General features: G+C 42.5%; 1 protein-coding gene across 1 annotated transcript in view; it reads right to left on the bottom strand.

Annotated features, from left to right (window-relative positions):
- Positions 1-13,818, bottom strand: part of LOC139415167 (mitochondrial peptide methionine sulfoxide reductase-like) — a 106,853-nt gene extending 93,035 nt beyond the window's left edge. The window contains exon 1 of the mRNA XM_071163047.1: positions 13,610-13,818. Coding sequence (XP_071019148.1) covers positions 13,610-13,745 — 136 coding nt within the window. The 5' untranslated portion in view covers positions 13,746-13,818. The remainder of the gene's footprint in view (positions 1-13,609) is intronic.
- Between the last annotated feature and the right edge of the window lie 6,282 nt (positions 13,819-20,100).

The raw sequence follows: 20,100 nt of genomic DNA, 5'->3' as shown, positions 1-20,100 counted from the left end.
TTAGTGGCCTTATGGGCATGTGCGATGCGTCCCTTGTCATTGTACACCTGAAGCAGAAAATAGCTAAACTCACACATCATTTACATGTTGTTGAGCTTGCTATATGTTCTCAACTTAACATAATAAAAGGTAGATAATGTAAATGACGCTATCCATAAACCAGATTTTCTACATACATTTTCTGGCATGTGAAATAGTTTAGTGCAAATCCAACCCTTGTATTCTAGGTGCAGTACCGCATATGAAAATAAGGAGCTGACAATTTGTAGGTTAATTAGAAATGTCAAAAAGGAAAGTAATGGGGCATGGGAGCGTTGTAATTCTATCTTGTTCATTTGCTGAGAATGATTTTAGAATACAGAGACAAAATCAGAAGGTATGGAGGAGGATTGCAGAGATTGTATTGATGGTGGGTGAAGAGAGATTTGCACAACAATGGTTTACAACTCAAAGCCACAATTTCCTTTACACAAAGTACCCATTCATTTTACCTGTAGGCCTATGTGTTTTACAGGAAGTGAGCTATAATCCTCAATGTCATGACACCGGTATAATGAAAGAGCCATAAAATATGACAATCATTACATTAAGATACCATAATCCAATTGGTAGCATATCACATGGGAAAGTGAAGCGTAGTGTTTCATTTACAATGTAATAATGTGTGTTCCTGGTGATTTATATCCTCTGGTGGGCAAATTTACAATTTAATTTAGTCAACACATTCACAAATGGTGGCTTTGATCACAGTTTTGAGGTTTAGATTGAGGTTCATGGCTAGGTAGCAGCATATGTAAACATTGTTGTCCAAATCTCTCTTCACCCACCATCAACACAATCTCTGCAATCCTCCTTCATGCCATTGACCTTCTGATTTGTCTCTGTATTCTAGCAAAGCAACATGATATGGAATTGGAAAACCAGACACGGCAATGATTGTTGTCTATCCTCCATATGTTTTTTTTTTTGGGGGGGGGGGGGGGGGGGAACTAATGACAGTTTCATGAAGGGAAGATTTTCCTCTGGGAACTAATGACAGTTTCATGAAGGGAAGATTTTCCAGCAAACATCTGCTCCTCCTCCTCCTTCTCTTGGCGCGAGTTCAGTTGGTGAGAATGAGTGGACAATGGTGAACAACAGTGGAGCAGAAAGGGCTAAAGTTGGAAATGAACAGCAGTTTATGGTTGGAGAGCGATTCACGAGCAATGATAGTTTTTTGGGGGACCCGTTTGCGGTCTCGAAGATAGCGATGGACGAATTGGGTAAAGGGGCATCTGTCAGAGTGACCTGGGGCGGTTTGATGTTATTTTCGTGTGTGTCAAAAGCACAAAATGAGAAAGCTCTGTGGCTCTACAAGATGTCGACAAATGATATGATTTTCAGAGTAGGGTTCCGGTTAAAGGTGTCATCTCTGGTGTCTCGTTGTCTCGACATCTCTGGTGTCTCGACGTCTCGACATCTCTGGTGTCTCGACATCTCTGGTGTCTCGACGTCTCGACATCTCTGGTGTCTCGACGTCTCGACATCTCTGGTGTCTCGACATCTCTGGTGTCTCGACGTCTCGACATCTCTGGTGTCTCGACGTCTCGACATCTCTGGTGTCTCGACGTCTCGACATCTCTGGTGTCTCGACGTCTCGACATCTCTGGTGTCTCGACGTCTCGACATCTCTGGTGTCTCGACGTCTCGACATCTCTGGTGTCTCGTTGTCTCGACATCTCTGGTGTCTCGTTGTCTCGACATCTCTGGTGTCTCGTTGTCTCGACATCTCTGGTGTCTCGTTGGACACAGAGGCTGTGTGGTTTAGGGATAACATTCCAGGAGTGGTAGAGGCATGTCGCTTGAATCGAATGATAGGTTTTACTGTCGTTTGATGAAGTGGTTCTCCCAAATTACGTTAAACTTGGGTATGTGAGATGTGCAGTGAGACCATATGTACAGAAGCCACTGTCGTGTTACAATTGTAAAACGTTTGGACACGTGGCAAGTGTTTGTCGAAGGAATAAATATGTAGCAGTTGAAGAGTCAGATGAAGCATGTTGTAGTAATTGTGATGGGAATCACGTTCCCGAGTTCCCAGAATGCCATGTAAGGATGAAGGAGGTCGCAGTAGCTAGGATCAGGGTTATCCAGCAGGTCTCCCATGTGGAGGAAGTTAAAATAGCTGAAGTACTAAGTAGAGATGAGATGGTAGTGGATGTCCCACAGTCTGCAGTGAATGCCATGCAGGAGAAGGATTCCCACACACTAACAGTGAAGAAGGTGGACTTTGATGTGTTTATACCACAAGTGATGAATTGCACTAGTCAAACTATTGTATTTTGGGGGGTTTGTTTTTGTTTGAAATTCAGAGAAGCAGTGTGAATTTGGGTAGTGTTTTTTATTTTTGGTAGATAGTATGAATTTTTTCATCCAAAACATATATTTGGAAACATTAGGCTTAACATGAGAAAATGACAACCAAATAATAATAATAATAATAATGCATCCATTAAAGCAAAGCTATAGGCTACTGCAGCACCAGCACCACATCATCTGACAGCCTATCGATAGGTAGCAACGTAGACGTCGCAATTTCAGAACCATGAACAGCGTTTGGTAGTATATACAGTTGAAGTCAGAAGTTTACATACACCTTAGCCAAATACATTTAAACTCAGTTTTTCACAATTCCTGACAATTAATCCTAGTAAAAATTCCCTGTCTTAGGTCAGTTAGAATCACCACGTTATTTTAAGAATGTGAAATGTCAGAATAAAAGTAGAGAGAATGATTTCTTTCAGCTTTTATTTCTTTCATCACATTCCCAGTGGGTCAGAAGTTTACATACACTCAATTAGTATTTGGTAGCATTGCCTTTGAATTGTTTAAATTCGATCAAACGTTTTGGGTAGCCTTCCACAAGCTTCCCACAATAAGTTGGGTGAATTTTGGTCCACTCCTCCTGACAGACCTGGTGTAACTGAGTCAGGTTTGTAGGCCTCCTTGCTCGCACACGCTTTTTCAGTTCTGCCCAATTTTCTATAGGATTGAGGTCAGGGCTTTGTGATGGCCACTCCAATACCTTCACTTTGTTGTCCTTAAGCCATTTTGCCACAACTTTGTAAGTATGCTTGGGGTCATTGTCCATTTGGAAGGCCCATTTGCAACCAAGCTTTAACTTCCTGACTGATGTCTTAAGATGTTGCTTCAATATATCCACATAATTTTCCTCCCTCATGATGCCATCTATTTTGTGAAGTGCACCAGTCCCTCCTGCAGCAAAGCACCCCCACAACATGATGCTGCCATCCCCGTGCTTCACGGTTGGGATGGTATTCTTCGACTTGCAAGCATCCCCCTTTTTCCTCCAAACATAATGATGGTCATTATGGCCAAACAGTCCTATTTTTGTTTCATCAGACCAGAGGACATTTCTCCAAAAAGTACGATCTTTGTCCTCATGTGCAGTTGCAAACCGTAGTCTGGCTTTTTTATGGCGGTTTTGGAACAGTGGCTTCTTCCTTGCTGAGTGGCCTTTCAGGTTCTGTCGATATAGGACTTGTTTTACTGTGGATAGACACTTTTGTACCTGTTTTCTCCAGCATCTTCACAAGGTCCTTTGCGGTTGTTCCGGGATTGATTTGCACTATTTGCACCAAAGAACGTTCATCTCTAGGAGACAGAACGTGTCTCCTTCCTGAGCGGTATGACGGCTGCGTGGTCCCATGGTGTTTATACTTGCATACTATTGTTTGTACAGATGAACTTGGTACCTTCAGGCGTTTGGGAATTGCTCCCAAGGATGAAACAGACTTGTGGAGGTCTACAATTTATTTTTTTGAGGTCTTGGCCGACATATTTAGATTTTCCCATGATGTCAAGCAAAGATGCACTGAGTTTGAAGGTAGGCCTTGAAATACACTCTAGATGAAAAAGAAAGGCACACCTATTTTGACGAGGTGCTGGCTAGCGGAGTGGAAAACTTGACAATAAAGGAGAGCCGCACACTAAGAGCTCAGATGCAAAAATGTCATGTCCTTGAAATACATCCACAGATACACCTCCAATTGACTCAAATGATCAGAAGCTTCTAAAGCCATGACATTATTTTCTGGAATTTTCCAAGGCACAGTCAACTTAGTGTATGTGCACTTCTGACCCACTGGAATTGTGATACAGTGATAAGTGAAATAATCTGTCTGTAAACAACTGTTGTAAAAATGACTTGTGTCATACACAAGGTAGATGTTCTAACAGACTTGTCAAAACTATAGTTTGTTGACAAGAAATTTGTGGAGTGTATGTAAACTTCCGACTTCAACTGTACTTTGAGTGGCTGATGCATTCTGGGATTTTTTTAAGGGAGGGGGGGCAAACTCAGACTCCGAGGAGGTCCAGAGGAACTGTTATATACAGAAGTTTCAATACTGTAAAGTACAATACACGATATGTAGTTCACTACTCCAACTCTGAAGACTGGCTGCGTTACAAGTGTTACCAGTTTGAAGTTTTGAACTAAGAGTTGAACATTCACCACATACTAATTAAGAACAAATTGTGATTTACAATGATGGCCTGTTGTGTGTGTTTCATAGTGATACCAAGGAGGGCTGCTCTGCTCCTTCTTCTCCCACTTATGTGTCAACATCAAACATGGTCTCTCTCTCCAGCTCCCTACCTAGGTCTATGGGCGGATTGAGCTCACACATAAAAGGAAGTTTCTCTTCCCCAGAGGTAGAAACACTGGAAACAAAAACAGTGCAGGACTCAGGACACAATACATCTTTAATTCTGTCAGTTCTTTGTTCAGGTGTTGTGTATTTCTTCCAAAGGGTGGGGAGAGGAGAGGGAGCTCACTCCTTCCTGTGTATCCTAGTTGTAGTGATCCTCTCTGTCTGCGAAGGCCAAATCCAATCTTTTGTATTTTGTGTTATTCTAACCTTCTGAACCTCCTCCCCAGGGGTGTGAACTGACTATCCAAATACATTTAAGAGCAACGCTCCACTATACTAGATTATAGAAATCAATGAAAGAGAACATTTTGATAAACCTGAGACGTGACAATACTTCAAAAATGTGAATAACAAATATATGCATCTTTTGTGACAAAGATCACAACATTCGTACTAATAGCAACCACTGTATATCCCCTCTTGTAATGAGATAACCAGTTAAGAGTTATCGCAATATCATTTCAAATGGGGAAATGTAGGTTAGTTACCATAACATGAACACCCACATACTGTAACATCAGCTTCATCTGACTCCATACCTCAGAATATATGACAAAACACAGGATTTAAGAGCCTGGCTTCCAGCAATAATCTAACTGCTTAATGGAAACCCTTCACGTTCAGCAGCAACAGTAGAACTACAGCAATAGAGGAGGTCTGGGTCACAGGTCAACAGCCACATATTCAACCAGCTTCCGCGCCTTTGCATCAAAGCGTCGCTCTGTTCTAAGAGGATACAAAACAGAGTAGTGAGGTTACACAGGAAGCCACCAACCGTATGTGTAATGGCAATCCATTATGCAATCAAGAGAAGTTACGCAACGAGGGTAACCAAGGGTTAATCAGCCATCATGCCACTCCACCAAGCAATGTCACAGAAATGCCTCCACACATGGCAACAGCACAGCATCCGTTGCTATCAGAGCCCTGGAATGAGTGCATGGGCTGAGAAGGGGAGAGAGGTGTGTGTGTGTGTGTTTGTGTTTGTATGAGGGTTTTAACACAGGCCAGCCTAATGGCATCTCACCAACAGTGGGCTAAGCTCACTGAAACCTCCAGCACTCACGCCCACTAACAACCAGAGGAGATGTCAGGTACGTTATGCAAAATAACTATCATGAGAGAGACAGAATGAGGAGAGACAGAGAAAGAGGGGTGTAGAGATAGAGAGGGATAAAGGAGAAAAATAGAGAAAGAATGAGGAGATAGAGGATTTGAGAGAGGGGGGGGGGGGGGGGAAAGCCACTGAGCTATAATGTAAGAGCTAAACAATATCACATTGTGTTGAGATGTGAGGACAGTTATATGACAAATTAGCCAAAAGATCATTAGGCAGATGATCCTCTTAATGATAATCAGGGGGGTCCGATTTGCCTACTACCTTGGGGTCCTGTGTGGCTCAGTTGGTAGAGCATAGCGCTTGCCTCACAAAGGTTGTGGGTTCGATACCCACAAGGGACCATTTATGCACTCACTACTGCAAATTGCTCTGAATGACTCAAATGTAATTAAACAAAGGACCAGGAAGTGGTGCTGATTTGCTAGATTTGTTCTTTACCCAACCAGATAGTCTCTTGGGAAAAGATGCTGAGCTCAGTTGGTAGAGCATGGCATTTGCAACACCAAGGTTGTGGGTTTGATTCCCTCGGGGGACCAGTACAAGAGAAAAAAAGGTATGAAAATGTATGTACTCATTACTGTAAATCGTTCTGGATAAGAGCATCGGCTACATGACTAAAATGCTAATGTAGAAAAAATTGAAACCTCCAGCAATACAATTTCATTTCAGATCAGTTTCCTTAGCTGGCTGAGGTTCAGCCAATTAATATAGGGCAAATATGATAAGTAAGAACCATATTTCTGTGTAATCTCGCTCGGTAATGAGATGAGCCAGGTCACATAAATATCTCTCACCGTAACACACTAATGAATACAGAGCTGTGGCCCTCAGAATATCCTTCCTCCAATTTGTTTTTAAGAGACTTTTTAAAGATTTATGAGAATCGTAGAACATCATTAGCATTATCATGACATAATTAATCTGATTAATAACCCCCACCTGGTGGGTTTGAGGTTAATGAATGAATCTTTCATTTGTTACATCTAATCTTCCATTTAATTAAAGTTGTGTGCCCAGGGCTAATATAACGATTCTTGATTACCATCAACTGTTTTCAGATCGGGGTAGTCATAGCGTGACAAGCTAATGAATTGTCCTCCTATAACACTTCCACCTCGGTTTCAGATACATGGGGTAGGCAACCTGACTCACTAAATTATTCATAGATTTACCCTTTTTTGCTTGGTGTTAAGCGATTACAACATGTCTATTTTGTAGGAGTTTAGACAGACAGTCACTTTAACTCCAATCCAGTCAGACAGAAAATGTACAGAAATTGGTCCCAGATGGGTTTGACCCAACATGCTACCGGTACACCACAACAGTGTATGGTATGCCATTAAGAGCAGAAGTAGTCACAGTTTGGAATCATAAAACTGTGTTTCTAAGCATTTAAACAACTGGATCTAGACTGAAAGACAAGATAACAATAACTAAGAGACATCTTAAACTGAGTTTATACTCAGAGGATGGCAAACTGTGGTTGAGAGAGATAAACCTCAGTGAATGACAGGTAATCTAAGTTCTCTGAGGTGCAAGCCGTGCCAATTTTGTCCGTGGGGTTATCAGTGTCAGTGTAAACAAGGGACACTCATGGTGAAATCCCATGCATGTCACCAGAGTCTACGCTGGCATTCGCCAGGATCATTACTCAGCATGTGACAAATGAAGACATATCTTGGCACAACAGAGGCTGATAAAGCCTTTAAAACTCACTTAACAGGCATGATAAACCCTGCAATATTGCTCACGGGCAACCCAAGTACTCATTCTCTGTCACTGGAGGCCCTGGGTTGAAGATTTGTGCTGTGTTTGCCAGGGAAGTTTCTCTGGATTAAAGTCAAAGGGCAGAGAGGGAGAGAGACACTGCTGAATGACAGTGACCTGTGAAGATGAGAGCTTTGTGAATAATTCATAGACAGGCGAAGTCGGCCATGCATGCATGGGTGGACTTGGGTAAAGCCAACCTTGGAGAAATCGGATAGCTTCCTCCTCCACTACGCCATTGCCCTACACATGAGTGGGCACTGGAGGCTGGAGCAGAGCCTCAGTCCAACCATGACCATCAGACGCCGTCACTCACAACCCCAACAATCAGTCCCGCTATCTGGAGACTTCAGGTTCTTCTAAGACGTCAAACTTTTCTCAAGTTCACTGCCCTTCTTCAGTTACTTGTGTTGACACTTTCATAACGGTCGAGACTTGAGACAGAACAGAATCATGTAGCTATTGTCTTACGTTCTCTTTAAAACGGGAAGCGTTAAATAGAAAAGTAGTCATAACTCTGCTAAGCAGGGGGAGTAGCTAGTTGGCCAAGCTAAAAGCCAACGCCAAATGCTAGTAGTGCTTGTAGACAAGGCCCCCAATTTCAGGCCTAACTTCCTACACCTGAACCTCCTTTAAAAGACTGACATCGTGTTTCAGGTTACTTGGGTCCAAAAGGAAGACTCTCGGGAGCAGAGAGCCGTGTGTAAATGCATCAGAAGGTCTACATCTTCCCCTCCCATCCCTCCTCATACTCTCAGAGCTGGAGACTGAGGCCCTCACCCCTGCATGAACCTGGACTGATCAGGAGGAGAGAACAGCAGCACTCCAACACTAAACAGAATTTCCTTCAACCTTCCAATCCCGTTTACAGAATCAAAATCTAAAAGGACAATTGGGGACTTCTTAATCGCCATTATCTTGATTCTGTGATACTAGAATTTGGATAATTGTGATTCATTAATGCGTCATCTGTACAGTAATAGCCACAGCTAAATGAGCTGGCCATTCATTTTCATTAACTTGAATGAAAATGGACTATTAAAACTCAACACTCCGGCCTGCTTTCTGTTGTCCATAATTTGAAGCTAAATATAAGGACAAGTAATGATGAAATCACCAACACGACAGAGAGAGGCAAAATATGATGTTTCCACAACAAACGTTCATAATTATGAGAGCCATCACAGTACACCTGCTAACTCCACCTGCTATCAGTGCAAACACATCTGGCAGAGTGTAATTTGCCTTGGCAACGATTCAATATAAACCTTAAGGGGAACATTTCTTACTTTTCTATTAACCTTTCCTTGCAGTTATTAATCAAGTGCCAGACACAAATCAGAAACCATCATGCACAGCGCTTCCTAAGGATGACCGAGGGGGAGATGGCACTGCTGTGCCTGTGACAGACAACGGGAGGGGGGATATCAGCCACACGGTGGAGATGAGAAAAGCCACTAGTTCCGGGGGATTCGGAGACTGGGAGACCACTCTCTCTGCAGGGGCTGTGTTTGGCCAGTATGAAAATCAGCAGCGAGGACGTTGATTGTGGGAAAGCGGTAGAATGGTAGGCACACCGGGTCCTCTGGGGAGGGATGGACGATCCTTCAGGAGACGTTTTAAGTCATCCCTGACATTCCCCAGCCTCCTTTAAGTGCCTTCCTTTTTCATATAGCAGGAAAACAATGCTAGACTTCTGAAGTGTCCCGGGGACAACAACACAGCTGGTAAGTAAGGAACACCTATGGTTTCTTTATGGTATAACGGGAGAGAAAGTAGACGTCTTAATCTGTAGAAACCAGATATAACATATAACTTACCTTACACAGTACCACACTCTCATTGTGAAGCTGAGAATGAATTGAAACCTTAGATATTAGAAGAAAACCAGTCAGGCCTGTAGAACTCTCTTTCAACTGAGAGTAGGCAGCTTGGAGAAACTGCACTACTAGTTCAGTGCCTCACAGACTACTGTAGATCCACTGGCCTCAGATCTCCAATATCCAAATGCTGGGGAATCTCAGTCCTCTGCAGGCGAGATATCTTCTAATGTTCTTCAGTTCGTCCAACTGCGAGACACAATGGAACTCTAAAGCTTGGTCAAAGAGCACTTGGCCTGAGTAACCAGTTGCTGTTGTTCCGCTGTAAACCCCTCTCACAAAGAGGACAACTTAGTGACAACAGAGGCAGTTAGGGAGGTGATCCAATATATTTTTGAGGCCAGTTATCTTCATTCTAACCCTAGAGGTGCATTGAAGTCAGTGATTTTTACAATCACAAAACTTTGGAAGGTGAAATCTACTCCCAGTGATGTACGGATAGCGACTTAAGGTTTGATCTGTGGAAAGGCAAAAAACTTTTTTCTTGACAGTTGCTTGGCCACAACAGTTCTGTCAGTCCTTCATGGATAAAATCCAGGTCCACTTTTGAGAGTCCTTTTGTGTTCAAAACATAGCCAGAAAAGACAGAAAAGGCAGCTTCATTCGCTTGGAAATTACAAAGAAAGATTGAGTTGAAATGACATGGTCATCTCTTGGCTCAAGTAACCTCCTCCAGTCACGCAAATAAGCATTGTATAACTCTGCTGGAATTAGAACATATTTTTGGTGACTATGCTTGTGCCCCATTCACCCTCGGCGTCCTCTAATTTTTCAAAGTAGTTTTCTCGACTTGATTTCTTGTTTTGTTTATTTTTTTCGCGTTGAAGCAGAGTTCCTACACCCTGGGTATTTTTGATTTCCTTAGCGTAAAGCTGAGCAAACAGACAAAGGGAGCTGCGATAGAACCCTGCCAAGTCTCGTCTGGATTTTCTCTCTTCCCCTCCTCTCCCTCTCTCTCGACATGGCAACCTTCCCGAGATGCCTTGGCGGGGTTCCAACATGTCTGTCTGAGTACCCCCCAAACACCCACACTCCCCCCGAAATATAACCATTGATTTGGGCAAATTTATCAAAACGAATCTATCAGATTAATTTCTGAGCTACGCCACTCGACCACTTCCTTCATCTCTGGCATCTCCCCTCTCCCGCCCCCCACCCAGATGCACACAAACACGTGTGGTACTTGGAATCCATGCCAGCCAATACCTCCCAATGCCTACCCACACACCCCCTTAACCTCTCCATACCCCCACCACAGCACATTCCCCTCTCCCCTCTCCTTCCCACCCTCACCCAAGCAAGTCACGCAGGGAGTTCCTCCATATCTCCCTCGATGAGACTCCCCAAAAATGTCTCTGGGATGTCTTTACAAGACCTGAAGCAGCTTCGCTTTTTCAATGCCGGGGTAGTCTATTCACCATGTGCCAAGGCACAGCATCTCACGCCATTCTGAGGGGGCACCTCAGTGCCCACATCGCTGGTGCCAACTCACCACTGCCTGCCTCCATGTTCACACCATCCAGTAGCACATAGCCACAACCCCCATCCCACGCAACAGCCTAGCATGGTGGAATTTAGACTGGCAGATGCAGGAGTGATCCTATAGGGAATAAATAAGACGCACAGCAAAACAGAGGCTGTTGATTGGCTGTCAATTTCTCTTAAAGCCATTTTGCTACTTTATTAATTCATAGCTTTCCCCGACAGTTTGGGATATTAGATTAAAATTGATTTTAAACCATGTAGCTCGTAGACTACAATAAATGTTAACATAAGGTAAAATCCCTTGTAAGTTCTCCTTATATCCATTAACTGACTAGAGGTGGTGCAGCAGGTTTTTTATTTAGTGAGGTGGAGGTAATATATATTCGCTGACTTACACTTTGCAACAATGCAACTGATTATTTCTGATTATGAAAGAAAACTGTGTTTTCAATCTACAACAAACAGTCCAAGTCCATCAGTATCCCTATCTATTCTAGAAGAGGACTGTGGGTGGATGGTACAACATACACCTTACACAATCACATCATTTGGAATGACCACATAAATCAGGACTGGCCCCTATTATCTTTCACTGGAAGCTGCTCTACACAGAACTAGAGCTATCTGTGATCTGCAAAATATAAAATAGGCAGTCACATGCCTGTCAGCATCTACTGGGATTTGGATGAATTTCACCATGTCCATAAGTAAATAACCATTTCACTGTCCATAAAATGCATAACAGATACCATGGCTACTCTCTTATCCAGAACATCATAATCCTGAAGGGCATAAATTAATCCACTTCATTCTGTCTCTGACCCTTCATTCCTCTTTCCTCACTGTTTCAACGCCCCGTCATGTGTGACCTTCAGCGGGCTAGCAGCAACATCAGGATGCCTTAACAGAGCCACGTGCAGTGGTGTGGTGCCTGTCTGTGGAGCTGTGCGTCTCCTGGCAACCTGCCAGCCCCGTGGTGCAGTGATGTTGCCATAGGGCTGGGACTGGGGAGGGAGGCCAGGGATGTATGGGGCTGGTAATCAGACCACTGCAGTCCTGCAGGGTGGATCCCTTTCCTGCACGGTCACGCTTCATGCCATTGCACACAGTTCCCATGTGAGCCGCATCTCAAGCAGCCTTCAGCTGCTCCCGCCAGGCCTTTTACTTACCCTCTCTCTTACACACACACTTATTTGGGGCAATTCTGAAGAAAAGTGAAATGCAGTTTACGATGACAGTATAACTAGGTGTTGTGTTAGACATCCACTCCGATGGGGCCTGTTCTGAGAAAACCGTAGGACCCCAGACAATTACTGTTATGATTTTCCCATCCCATGGTGACAGGAACCAAGCGACACAAGGTACTGCAATTGTTTTTTCTCTTGCCTTTTCTTTGCGATCGATGTTTGATGTCATGCGGCGAGCTCCTAGTGCTCTCTCTCTTTGCCTACAGTGCAAACGCTAGTAGGCTACATGTTTTCATTCTCATCACTGCAGACCGCACCCCTCTACCCTTCAAATGTTATGTAACTCAACTTGTGTCAGCCATTCCCCTCAAACTGAAAGTTCGACCTTTTTCCATCCTCTGAGAGTCAGACAGGAAATACAATTCATCTTTCATCTAAATGGAGTGTTGGAGATAGCATCTTTCTTTAGACATAGTTAAATAAAGGTTACATAAATAAATTAAGCCAGTTAAGAACAAATTCTTATTTACATTGACGGCCTACCCCGGCCAAACCCGGGCCAAATGTGCACCACCCTATGGGACTCCCAATCACAGCCGGATGTGATACAGCCTGGATTCTAACCAGGAACCAAGATAGTGCCTTAGACCGCTGCGCCACTCGGGAGCCCATGAAAACATTATGTTTTGCACCACTGACTTTAAACTAGCACAAATTTCCCCAAGCGAGTCAAGTTCTTGCCAGTAGGATAGAATGCATATTCAATCACTTTAAGGGCATTGAGATCCAATAGAAATATCCGTGGTGTAAGGCCTACATAGTTGCAGGATTAACAGTAATATGCACTATAATTTTCCAGCCTTATTATTATTTGTATTTTTTTAAATATTTTTTTTACACAAATTATAATCTTTGGGACAGGTTTCCTTAATCAGAGGTGTGTGTGTGTATGTGTGTGTGTGTGTGTGTGTACTGTGCAGAGTGAGGGAGAAATAGTCTAGTCTACATTAGAGTCGTCCCTACCCTAAACCCTAACCATTTTAAATGTCAACTTCAATGGGGTAGGAACGTCCCAAGGAACCCGGATTGCACGGACCTTTCTTGAACAGTTTAATAGCCGCGAGAAGTGAATAATACGCATGCGCAATATGGAGGTTTCAGTGACAAAACAAATTATCTGCAGCGCTTCAAAGTCATAGCAGGGCAGAAGTGTAGTCAATTCGTGTAACACATAAGTATGTCGGCTACACAGTCGTACGACAAGTGCTTGTTGACATAAATACCAACTGTACGCGCTTTGTGTTGTCAATGTTTACATAATTAGGCCAACTTACAGTTCCTACGGATGTTTTGCTAAGCAACTAGGTATGTCGGCTAGCTACTAACGTTATAGGCTAAAGCTACCGAGCCTAGGACACCATTCGAAGCAGACCCACACAGGGAAAATAATCCTACCTGATACTTTTAAACTTTCACTTCTCCCGGGTAGGGCGTTCTCTGGAGTCGGCATCTGTGTTTTGGAAGAGATGTCTCCCATTCTACTGTGGGTAAAATGACGCCAAATCAAACGGAGTCGAGTCGTTACGACCATTGAGCTCAGCGGTTGCAATGGTGCGGACACAAACTAGCCGAGCCTTCTTACTTTCCTACATAACAACTTGTGTAACGTTTTCATGTTTATAGTCTGCAATTGGCTGAGCACAGCCTATTACCAAACCTGCACAAAAGTATATATTTGATTTAGCTATAGGCCTAAGTAATTAAAGCAAATGTAATAATGATTAAATGTATTTTGCATTAACAAATATATAGGGCTATAGGCTGAAAGACCTATGAATGCCAAAACCTTCGCCTATATGGTAAATTATGTCATTATCAGGATACAATTAAGCAATAAGGCACAATGAGGTGCGGTATATGGCCAATATACCACAGCCATCCAGGAGTGCCTGGATACAGCCCTTAGCCATGGTATATTGGCCATATACCACTGAGTACCATATACCACTGGGGTGCCTTATTGCTATTATAAACTGGTTACCAACGTAATTAGAGCAGTAAAATTACATGTTTTGTCATACTGGTGGTATATGGTCTGATATACCACGGCTGTCAGCCAATCAGCATTCAGGGCTCGAACCACCCAGTTTATAATGGAAACAATAATTTGTGTAGCCAATCATGTTTCAGCCTTGATACATTGTAACATTAGTAAACCAACGCATTGTAACCATATTTTGAGACACAAGTCGGGTTCTGGTAGTTTTGGTGAACTAGAATAACGAAATGCATGACCTGACAAAATATAGCCATTCCCCAAAAAATACATTTGCCCTCCTTTTCTTTTAAACATTCTATTTTCTGAATCAGGCTTTGACTATTTTGTCATGGTCCATTTTATGAAATAAGAATGTTGCCAGAGTTGAACCATTGCATTTTTTTTTTATAGCTTGTTGCATTATTAAATAGTTTTAAAATAGTTATTATTAATAAATAAAGAATGGAATACATTGGGGAAAATGTCCTATCTGTTCATTTCTCAGGCAACATTTGCTGATAAAAAAAATAAGTATGTTAAGTCATTAACAAAGTTACTCAAATGAATATGAAAGGGGTTTACGCAAGTTTGAATTAAAAAGGATTTGCCTCTTCAAGTGTGGAGAAACTCGAATCTAGCTTTTGGTTCAAGGCCCTTGCACACAGCACTGTTCCGAGGGGCTTTGGGTACCATGCCTGAGCAGGCAACTAACAATTCCATTTAAAAAGATTTGTGTAAACTAGTTTTCAGCAGATAAATGTGCAATAATCTGGAGTTAAAGCAAACAGCTGTGAATGAGTTTAGATCATGTATAAACTTTAATTGTATTTTGAATTTATTGTTGGCCTTTTTCGAAAATCTGCATTTTTTTGTACAAGATTTCTCTGCAACAGACTCGAATGTTATAGGCATAGGGAGGGTAGCCTAGTGGTTAGAGCGTTGGACTAGTAACTGGAAGGTTGCAAGTTCAAACCCCCGAGCTGACAAGGTACAAATCTGTCGTTCTGCCCCTGAACAGTTGTTCCTAGGCCGTCATTGAAAATAAGAATGTGTTCTTAACTGACTTGCCTAGTTAAATAAAAGTAAAATAAATAAAAATACACGTCAAATAACTCAAATTGTATTGGTCACATTCTTATCAGATGTTATATAGTATAGAAATGATTGTGTTCCTAGCTCCAACAGCGCAGTAATATCTAACAATACACACGAATGGAATTAAGAAATATTAGGTCGAACAATGTCGGCAGTCCGTGTGTGTATATATACACACACGTGTATGTGTGTACCGCAATAGTTAAATAGGATAGGCCTAGACTAGAATACAGTTTATATATATGAAGTGGATAAAACTGTACCTAAACATTATTTAAAGTGGCCATTGTTCCATTATGGCTATGTACATAGGGCAGCAACCTCTAAGGTGCATGGTAGAGTAACCCGGTGGCAACAGTCTATTGACAGTGATTAAAGTTCAGTCCAGGGTACTGGGCGGAGGCCGGCTTGTGGTGACTATTTAACAGTGATGGACTTGAGATAGAAGCTGTTTTTCAGTCTCTAAGGTCCAAGCTTTGATGCACCTGTACTGACAGGGTTAGCAAGCCGTGGCTCGGGTGGCTGAGGTCCTTGATGACGTGGCCTAGTTAATGGGAGACTGGTGTGTTGTTAATTCCTATAGGCCTACATCTATAGTCCGATACACTCAGAAACATTATCTTATGTGGAAATCCACAAATAATACATTTTTAAAAATTGCATTAAAACATACAAGTTTTATCCAACACAATCACGTGAGAATAATTTGTTTACGGAAGACATATAGTTGGTTATAGATGGGTTTGATAAAAGGATTGGCTAGAGACTGATCGATGTTGATGCACGAGCTGAGACCACTGTCTTTCATTTGTGAAATCAATTAACTTTAATAGCTGCATAGGCCCTATAAAACTGAACAGCAATGCGTCACGTTCACAGTGCATCGCCTATTGTCCATAGCGTTTGAGACTTGATGATAAAATAGATGGGAAAGGCTGTGTTTTGTCGTCTTCCATTCAACACCAATATACTACACATTCTAGATGTACACTGTGGTCACCTGCAGCCTGCAAGCCTACATTAACGCCACTGCACCCTTTCACTGCGGGGCTCGATGGCTTCTTTGCCGCATAGAAAGGCCTCTAAATCAGATAGGCTTTATTCATTACTGTGTAATATAGGTCAGCATAAAGGGGTGGATTGCAGAGCTTGGCTTACCATACAAGCCATCTGGAGTTCACTGCGCGTCGAATTTGTTCACGGGAGGCACGCGTCCGGCTGCTCAGCAGATGACACTGCGTTTTACTGCGGCACGAGAGGGGGATAAGGGGACCTCAACCAAATCCATGCATACGAACGGGTGTTCACTTTGAACAATAGAAAAGGTCTGGGGTTATGGTGCAGCTATAGGTCTGGGGTTATGGTGCAGCTATAGGTCTGGGGTTATGGTGCAGCTATAGACTACATACAACGTCGCCTTTGTTCTGCAGTACTACCACATTTTACGCAAGATGTAGACTGCGCCACCGATGTAGTCCTATCCAATGCCTATTACAGAAATTATTGAAAATAGTTGAACATTTAACATTGCAATGTGCATTATTTGTACCATAAGAATTATCCACTCATATAAATGTAGGCCTAATTATCCATACATATATCATATTCCAGGCCTTATATGATGCTATTTTTAGCGAGCACGATTTTTTTTTTTTTTTTCATATTGGATCTCTGTGTAATTTAATTCAGGGTTCGAATGAATAACGAAAGAATCCCAATAAATCAATGGGCTTCATATGGGACACGACAGGGATGTGGGTTGGGGGAGAGAACGCACAGATGACAGGCCATATGGAGACGGCCCATTTGGGGTAAGAATATCTTAATTCCCAATACTTCATGAAGGTTTCTCGCCATGTTTGCAAAATATTTACGATTGGCCGTGTATGAAAACACAGCAGTGTAGGCTACATGGACACAGCTCTTGAGAATTATCAATAATGAATTATGCCAGGCACGTGCAGTTTGATAATTGTGCATTCCACATGAGCAGGGATAAAGTGAATAGGCATGGTGTCTCCATTTTTCCAGATGCCTATAAAAAAGGTGCCTATAGTCTTCTTTTGCCACATCAGCCTATACACATAGCTATAATATTAGGCCCCTATATATTTATATTGTGCCAATTGAAAATGTAGCCTAATAAAATGCATCAGACATTCACATATTTGTTTCACACGTCGATAGGCCTAAGTTTTTTTTCATTGGAAAAACGATGTCAATGCAAAATGTAGGCTCATGATTATGGCCATCGTGTGTATTTTTCTGTTAACCACGTCTATTGTCGTTGCAAGGCTTATAGGTAGGCTAATCTCGGTAAGTCAATTACATGAGAGAAAAGGGGAGTTGGAGCGTCCCATTTCGAAACCCCTACGATTTGTTTAGTAAACCTGCAGATGCTACCTCTTCCCTTCTGAATAATTCTCAGAAGAGAAGAGAAGTGGAGGAACAGCACAAGGGAGAGGAGCAGGGCGACCACGCTTTAAGCTGCGCACGGCGATGATAAACTGGGCTACTCTCCTCTCTGTCAGATGGCTCTTTGCATCAGACCCTTTTACGTGACAGTCTCGGCTGGCTCTGCCTCCAGACTGCACCAAAGCTGTCTCCTCTCAGTGTGCTGCTTAGATGTAGCCTATGCTTTTTAGCATTTCCCGCATCCTTTGAAGAGGTCAGGGTATTTTAATGCACAATCAGTGGAATATGGGTGTTTTCATCACGGCACCAATTTCCATCTTTCGCAGCGCGCAGACAACATGGCAGAATTGATGTCACTGGAAGGACATTTCTGTTCAGCATCATCAACGGAGGAGACCATCCTTGGTACCCAACCGGATGTACGGACTGTTTCGATGTTTCGAGGAAAATGAGAGTTGATTGTAAAGGTATCGCAACAACGCATTTCTGTAAGTTGTTCCGCTGAATAACATGTTGCAAAGTTAAGTATACATTTTTTTGCCTCAGCATTTTTACACAATATTCTGTTTCTAAAGGGGGGAGGACTAATTCAAATACGCATAAACCTTATGTAGATATGCATGTTTTTAGTTAATTGTAAATAAAGTGCTATTTCTAAATATGGGATTGTTAGCCTATATATATATATATATTATTTACTTTTGGCACCTTCTCAATAGGTTATATTACAAGGCCTATTATCCGTTATATATTCTTGATTCTGTCAATATGGCTTCTGTTTATCCCCAAAACCAATGTGTTGGTCACAGCTTTGCCAAATTGTACCTCCCACTCTTTTTCTCCAATATTGAGCTAACCCCTGTATGATGCAGGTGCGTTCAGTGCCTCCACCTCCTAACCCACCCTGCTCGACCCCCACAAAAGGCAGGGACGACTCTATTCAGCCCAACAGCTTTTCCCCACTCTTTCTTAGCTCATGCAAAATGCAGCAGAGGTATCTAGGTCATTCGCATTTTAGCGTGTGCAAGATTTGACAAAGCTGATGAGAAGCCAGATGGGCCCTCTTCTATTTTTTTTGGTATCATGGGACTTGAGCAAAAGGACCGACTGCAGCAAGCCCTGTATTTTCGCTGCTGTCACTCGGGCCTGGCGTTCGTTGCACCACCAAGGATCGGGCTATATCTACATCCAAGGAAATAATAATATAGAATACATCTCATGCGCTCGGAAGACTGCCACTGCCAGGATATAGGTAACTTAGGCCTAACATAACGGTTAGCTTTTTTGTGTCTTTTTAAGATTCTCAGTGGAGTTTATTATTATTAGTCTATATGCCATGTCGACCTCCAATAATGCAATGGTGACTAACAATGTATACGCATTAGGCGCTACTGTATTGGATAACGGTGCCTAGCCAGCCGGTGGAATACGTAGTGGTACATTTTGGTGCAAGACCGTTGCTTTCAATGAGGTTACCCTCATTACGCGCACTGCAGCTCGTCAGGCAGTTGCCATTACAGTAGCTGTTACAGTGATACAGAGAAAGACTAAAGGGGCCCTGTCTCTCCTCGTGTTCACAGCGGACCTTGATTTAAATGTCCATACAATTAAGGCACGCGGTGAATGCCAAGAGAGAGGGTAAACATCATCAACATGTACGATGTGTGTTCATGTGTCATATTACACAGTAATAGGTCGTCAGATAAGCCTCTACCTCAAAAGGTGAAAGGTCTTTCTTTGGAGGTTCTGTACCGTGCCTTGTGCTAGCATTTCTGTAAGGAAGCGACTGGAGCGCGCCATTCCATTCTCTGCTATAGCCTGCGCGGTTAATTGCTGTAAGGTCGAGGTGAAATCTCATCCATATAAATACACACGCTGCGTTTTGTGGAATTTAGATCTTTGTAAATTCTTAACTGGGACACTTAGAACCTATACCTAGAAGAAGGGACTCTGGATGATGACAAATGGAAAGTAATAGACTATTAAAATCAACGTGTTTGTTGTATGACAATATTAAGTGAAGGCCTGTGAAATGGATTGCATAGCTTCCTATAATGGAACGAAAGGCAAACACTAATGCGCACAACGCGTTTTGTTACACAGTGATGTGTGGTCAACAAGAGATGCGTAAAATAAAATTCGCAGTCCAAATCGGGACATCAGTGACATAATCCGTGTGGCAGGATTAGTTTGTCCGGCCTAGCAGCGCATGTCAAATTACTCAAGGAATACAGTGTCGTTATAGGCCTACATGTTTCGGGTCAGGGTAAAAGGAATGTGATACGATTGATATTTTCAGCCATGAAAAACGCAGTGATTACATTATCTCATATCAACAGGGATTAACAAAAGGTTTGTGGATTATGTCGATTACGTTTCGCATGCATTTTGTAATATT

This window comes from Oncorhynchus clarkii, chromosome 8 (assembly GCF_045791955.1).
Source record: "Oncorhynchus clarkii lewisi isolate Uvic-CL-2024 chromosome 8, UVic_Ocla_1.0, whole genome shotgun sequence".
NCBI lineage: Eukaryota > Metazoa > Chordata > Actinopteri > Salmoniformes > Salmonidae > Oncorhynchus > Oncorhynchus clarkii.
The sequence above is the reverse complement of the archived record's forward strand: the minus strand, read 5'-3'. Positions and strand labels throughout refer to the sequence as shown.